The sequence below is a fragment of the Nicotiana tomentosiformis genome, chromosome 4, assembly GCF_000390325.3.
Source record: "Nicotiana tomentosiformis chromosome 4, ASM39032v3, whole genome shotgun sequence".
Lineage (NCBI taxonomy): Eukaryota > Viridiplantae > Streptophyta > Magnoliopsida > Solanales > Solanaceae > Nicotiana > Nicotiana tomentosiformis.
The window spans coordinates 128,440,603-128,447,481 of record NC_090815.1 but is presented as its reverse complement, the minus strand read 5'-3'; the positions used below and the strand labels follow the sequence as shown (position 1 = coordinate 128,447,481).

General features: G+C 33.5%; 1 protein-coding gene across 2 annotated transcripts; it reads left to right on the top strand.

Moving 5' to 3' along the window:
- The first annotated feature begins 254 nt into the window (after window positions 1–254).
- Window positions 255–2,668, top strand: LOC104094935 (protein SHI RELATED SEQUENCE 1-like). 2 transcript variants are annotated; one of them, XM_009600958.4, is made up of 2 exons: window positions 255–1,486; window positions 2,043–2,668. In XM_009600958.4, the coding sequence occupies exons 1-2, from the start codon at window positions 817–819 to the stop codon at window positions 2,414–2,416; spliced, it is 1,044 nt and encodes a 347-aa protein (XP_009599253.1). In that variant the 5' UTR covers window positions 255–816; the 3' UTR covers window positions 2,417–2,668. The 2 variants fall into 2 exon arrangements, with proteins under 2 accessions (XP_009599253.1, XP_009599252.1); XM_009600957.4 differs by having other exon boundaries at window positions 258–1,486; window positions 2,037–2,668.
- Window positions 2,669–6,879: the final 4,211 nt, after the last annotated feature.

Genomic DNA, 6,879 nt, shown 5'->3' with positions numbered 1-6,879 from the left:
TTATAAGTTAAATTCGATTAAAAATTATATAGTAGGCTGGAGTAGGGTTAATTAGGGACTGTGATTCTTGCCCGTCGTGATTACAGCCACTTATGTCCACGTCCATTGATTGGTCTGTGATACGAAAATTATTGAAATGGCCGTAAATTTGTGTTTCCTCATTTGGTATTAGTATGATAGATTTCTTGGTTGGATTGAAATTGATTTTTTTACGAAAACCCTTCTTAATTATGGGACGGTCAGAAAAAAGTAGAGCGTGTTTTCCGGTGCAAGGACGAATAAGCAAAAGCTGATGCTCAGCCACGTGGATATTTCTCAGCCGTTCGATTACCATGCAAGGCCACGATTACTTCCTTGTTGATGAGATTTTATAGCCCAACTGCAAGAAAACTGTAGAAAAGAAGTGGCAACCTTTTTTGTTCCAAGAAAAATATTAGTGTGAGAAAAAGAGAGTGAATTAGTGTGTGTGAGAGAAAATTTAAGAGAGAGACAAGAAAGATGGTACTGTTGTATAAGTCTTAAATTGAAGGAAGAGGTAAAGCAGTAGTGCAGTGGCCATGGCGGCGTAGCAGAGCTGTGAATTTAATGCAAACCATAAAAGAGAAGTGCAACCATTTTCTTTTCCTTTCGTTTTCCTAAAAATATTGTCCTATAATATTTCCTCAAAAGCTGCAAAGTTTTAACCATAACCCCAAATTCCAAAATCCATTTACTTTGTTCTCCCCCCCTAGTTATTCTCCTATTTTTTAACTAGGTTGGAGAGGGCATGAATATGCAGTCAAAATTAAGGATAGACATAGAAGCTAGTAGTAAAAAATGTCTGGTTTTTTTACACTAGGTGGTGGAGGTGGAGGTGGAAATAAAGAACAACAACAACAGCAAGAACAAGATCAATTAGCTACGAATAGTTTGCTTTTATTCAAGAACGAAGAGATCTACAACAAGGGTTTTGAATTATGGCAACAGTACTATCAGTTGCATCAACAAAGAGCACAAACCCCACAACATCAAGTGCAAGAGATGGATTTCTCAGTTGGAGTGGGACCCAGTAACAACAGAAGAATTATCAGTGGTAGTAGTAGTAGTAGTGGAAATAACAATATTGTCGGTGATGATAATAATAATCATAATTATAGTAATTCTTTTAGGGTAATGAGACCAACAGGGGGAAGTAGTAGTAGTGGAGTTGGGGGTATGAATTGTCAAGATTGTGGAAATCAAGCTAAGAAAGATTGTCCACATTTGAGATGTCGAACTTGTTGTAAGAGCAGAGGATTTCAGTGTCAAACTCACGTTAAAAGTACTTGGGTTCCTGCTGCTAAAAGACGTGAAAGACAACAACTTGCTGCTTTGAACCAACAGCATAATCAACAACAACAAACTCAGCAGTTGAGTTTGAGAGCTGATTCTAATATTATTCCCAAAAGGCCAAGAGAGAACCCCAGCTCCTCTCTTGCTTGTTCTCGTTTGCCCACCACCTCGTCAGGTAATCTTTAGGAGCTCAAGGTTGTGAATTTTCCTTAAAATATGAGTTCATACCATAATATTTATACTACTAATCTTTAAGGTTTTCTCATACTTTATATTTTTGGTCTTGAGATCGGTTGAACTCATCTCTTTAACTATAGGAAGTACAATCATTTCTTGTTTATTTTCAAGGGAATCATCAATGAACTTCAGGGTATTAATTAATTCACCTCTTTTTTTATTTTAATTTTTTTTCAAGACGCGTTAGAGGACTTAATCAAACGTCTTTTGTGATGCTAAACTACAAAATATGTGGGGGAAGAAAAATGAAGAAGAACAAAAACCGTGATACACATGCTATATAGCTATATTCATTATTTCGTGACCAACCCTATACTCCTTTTTTTTAATTTTTCATTTTTCTACTGTTAAGAAGTAAACTTGACGAAATAAAAGTTATTGCATTGTTGAGTATTGTACTTCATCTTTTTTCTTGTGTTCTTTGAAGTAATAATGATACTCCTTAGTTCATTATTTGATTTGTACTAAGGTGCTTTTTTGATTGCTAGGGTTAGAGGTAGGTGGTCATTTTCCTGCAGAAGTAAGTTCTCAAGCAGTATTTCGCTGCGTAAAAGTTAGTGCAATTGACGATGCAGAAGATCAATTTGCTTATCAAACGGCTGTTAATATAGGAGGCCATTTATTCAAAGGAATTTTATACGATCAAGGGCCAGAGGGTCGATATAGTGGTGGTGGAGAGAGTTCATCAGGTAGTGGCGCCGCTCAACAAGCGCTGAATTTTATCACCGGCGCCACCACTTCCACCACCGCAGCTGCCGCCACGAGTCACCAGCAACAACATGGTACAATGTTCGATCCTTCGGTATATCCAACTCCTATTAATGCTTTCATGGCTGGTACGCAATTCTTTCCACCGCCGAGACCTTAAGCGGAGGCGGATTCAAGATTTAAATTTTAATTATGGCATTTTGGCTTAGGAAGGATTACTAAAGAGGCCGTAGAATAATCTAATTCTTGATTTTGTTTTAACTTCATTTACGTCCATTTAGTTAATGGGAAGGAGAAACAGAAGTTCCAGCACTTCTCCTTGAAGTAAGACACTGGTTTCTTATAGGATGTTAGTTTTCTTGGGATTTCAAGAATGACTTTTATTTTGTTATTATTACTAATTATTACACTATTTGTTGATCTTATCGGCAAGCTTCTTTTTATTGTGATTTTTGTAGAACGAATTAGCTGGAGGAATGATAAATTTGTTTCCGACCTCGATCCGTAGAAGCAACCACTAATACTTTCATTAATTAGGGTAGGCGGTCTACATTAAACCAGACCCCTTGGGGTGAAGCCCTTGTCCGAATCTTGCATGAATGCGGGATGGCTTGTGTATTGATTGTCCTTTTTTTTTTTTTTTTTTGAATTAGTAGGAGAAAGTTTAATTTCTATATGCTATATAAGGTCATTTTAAAAATAATTATAACTAATTGTTTATAATATAAATTAGTAACTCAGAAAGCAAATCATTTATTAAAACAAGTTACTAAAATACATTGATAGTATTAAAAAATTACAGTATTACTGAGTATCAGTTAAATCTTTAAGCAACATTGGTAGTATATATTTTGTGCTGCATATGGATGTGTGCATTTTTGCATATTCTGTGTTACATTCTTTTCTAGGTTTTTCTACTCTGAGTATGGATTTCAATTGTCTTTCTGGTCGGATTTGAACTTAATACTACTTTATTTCCTGTTTATCCGTCTGCTTGCCGGGTTATATGGGGGCGAAGTAGATATGTTTCGTGTCTGGTTGGGGCCAAGATTTTGTTTGTTTTTGTTTTCCCTAAGATCTGTCATTTGCCCCTCACCTTTCATTTACTTATATTTTAGGCTGTTGGATTATGAGAAAAATGCATTGGTGACATGCACCGTTGACAACCATTTCTTCTATTCAGCCTCATTTCATAAGTCCGCCTTTCCGGGCTGCTGTCTTTTTTTTTTTTGTTTAATTTTCAAGAATATATAATGTGGTAATTAATTTAAAATTAACATCATAAGGAATTTTTACACTATAAATATCTACTATTATATACTCCAGTTAGTTAGTACAGATTATTTATTGCATCTTCAGGTTACCAAATTAGGATTAACTTTTATAGTACTACAGTATTACCTTTTGTTATACATCATTTCAACTCAATAGTATGGAAAATCCTCACATTGCATTGGGCACATAAGTGAATAGTCTAATTTTTTTTACGTAAACAGTGTAACTTAGCTGGCTATAGAACAACATCACTTTGATTCTAGATTCTAGGTAGGTTATTGCATCAAACTTGTTAATAAAAAATTAACCAGTATTCCATTAACAAGTTAAACAGGTCACTGTATAACCTAATAATGTATAAATTCCTTATATTGTTAGGGGTTTTTTAGTAGGGTGTATAAAAATAGTACTGAATATGGTCTATTAGTAATGTTGGGATTAGTTCTTATCAACTACTCCCTCATGTCCACAATAAGTGATTTTTTGACTTTTTTTTGTGGTCCAAAATAAGTGATTTTTTCAGATTTCAAGAATGAATTAATTATTTTTTTTCTACATTGCCCTTGGAGTAAATAATGTTGGAGTATATGTTAAGAGTGTTTATGTGAAGAGATAGTAAAGGTTAATATGGTCAATTTCATTGCTAATTAATGTTAAAAGATAAATTTCTTAATCTGTGCGAAAACATCCAAAAAATCACTTATTGTGGATCGAAGTGAGCATTTGGTTTGGTGTATTAAATGTTTTGAAAGGGCAATTTTGTCTTTATACATGTTTATCCATGTATTAAAAATCATGATATTGCTAATGTCATGATTTTCTATGTATAAGAATAACAGTGAATAGAGTGTATAACTACCAAACAAGTAATTAATTATATCAATGCTAATACATATATTATTTTCCCTAATACGTCTTACCAACGACCTCTTAGTAACTCATTTAGTTAAAATAATTAGGTAGTGAAAACCAAAGAGAGAGCTTAGTGTTAAGATGGATCCTTAAACAGCTTTCAGTTCAAAAATGTTGTATCAGGAACATATGCATGTGATGCATATTATGATAAAAGTTATGATACTGGTAAGGGAAGATCTAAATGCTGATAATACGTTTAAGGTACGGTATGTGGCAGAATATGAGAGCAGCTTTTATCTATATATAGACTACTTGATTTAGTAGAAGTGGAAGAGAGCTGAAAACACGGAGAAGTTTTCCCTTGATTCGAAAATCTCTGAAACTAAGTACTCTTTATCTTTATTAGGGCAAACAGATTGGTACACTATGCAGATAAGTACTTTCTTCTGCTCTTTTATCATCTTTTTTTTTAGGTATCTTTCAAGTTTTCTTAACTATAGCTTGAGACTTAGCTGTTTGCTCGAATTGTGGCAGAATAATAAAGGTTGAGATTTCTCTTCTCATTGGGTTCTTAGATTGGAGAAATTATAAGTGATTTTGCAAATAATTAAGTGTTCTTTCATTTTTAATTTCCTTCTTAGAAGTTTGTTGTATTTTTGAACTCATGAGGATGAGTCCCCTAATCTTTGAGGTGCAGTTGGTTTAGCAAGCTATAAGTCATATGGATTACTTTGAACTTATTTTTTAGAGTATCAGTACAGTATAACTTTTTTTAGCAGATTAGCTAGTACTATTTCAGATAAATAATTAATTCAAGCATATAACTTTACTTGTAATAGATGATTTGATTGTGTAAATAAATTCTTGCACCGGTATTAGATAGAAAGTTTTAAGCTAGAGTTTGGACATAGATTTGGTTGAAACATGAAAAATGAGTTTTTGAAATTGTGTTTGGACATGTAACGAAATTTTTCACCCAAAAACTGTTCCTAAACTAGTTTTTGGGAACTTGAAAAAACAAAAATTCAATACAAATTGCCAAAATCTATAGCCAAACGGTCCTAAGAGTCTAGTTTCATGCTTTCATAGTATATTATCATTATCATTTCTATTGAAAAAACATTACTAGTATTTTAAATGTCAGAGAAGAACTAGGAATGTATCCATTGGTCATTAATGAGCATCCTTGTGATGATCCGTTAAGTACTTATATGTCCCAATCAAGTTTATTCGGCCATTTTTGACTTGCTTTTTCTTGTATACACTAGACAGTAGAATTTCTGTAATTTGTCAAAAATAGTCTATTTCAGAGAGTTGGCAGATATATCGTGAGGAATAATAAATCGCTTGCAGATTTTAGCAACTCTTCTTGCTTAGACATGGTCAGTTTCTTTTCCTGCAGCTGCGTGCTTCTAAGGTCCCCAAACATGCAGCTTTTATTTTTGTGGGGATTATTATTGAGGGTAATTAAGACCGAGAGTTAAATGATATTTTGCAGTTGAGTTGTCTTTTGGTGACCTAATACTTATTGATGTCGGTGTCGCATGAGCTTGGCCGACCCAAAAGACACAGCCAAGTCCTAGACGAGCACGACCGTCATATTTTGTCAGTTGTGACCTAATCTAGATACCCTTTTATGATCATATTGAGTAGAGGGATAATTATGTACTGTTAATAGCATTAATTATTCAATATATATTTTCATGCAAGTATAGGTTTAAGGGAATGGAAAAGAAAAGAAAAGAAACTAAGGGTGCAGTTGCAAGTTTTTTTCAGTTCTTATTTTTCCATGACATTATGAAACCAAGAATGCCCGTTAAACTTTTATAAAATTGCAGCTTACCCTCGAAGTATTTTTTAAGTGGAAGGCGTTAGTGCCGGAAAACCATAAAATTTAGGCATTTCCAAGTGTTTAGATGATTCAACAAGATATAAAATAAAACAAAGGTTGGGTGATGATAATTTTGCAACTGCATCACATTAAGCTCAAGGAATGGCTTTACACTTCTTATATTTTCTTATAGTATATATAGGTTACGTTTCTGGCCTATGCATAGGCCTAAATCCCAAATGATGAGATTTTGGAGCAATAGGCATGCATAAATTTCTAAAATAATCAACTAATGTCTTGGTACAATAGGAATTCTATACAAATAAGAGGTTTATTTGTCAGAAAAAATATCAAATTATGGTGGATGTCTACTCTTCCTTCATGATCTTCAATTCAAATGTTTAATGACATATTCAATGACATATTTTCTTCACTTTTTATGCCTATATAAAGGCCTTGTAATAGATAGAAAAATACACACAATTGAAGAAGAAATAAGAATCTCTTCCTCTCTTTCTCTCTATATCTCTTAACTTGTTTTTCTTTGTTCTATATTGTTACTTTCAGTAATATTTATAACACGTTATTAGCACGAAATTAGCTTCTACTCAAGTCTGATCTGACATACACTAGCTACCACCACTCTACTTTCTGTTTTCATT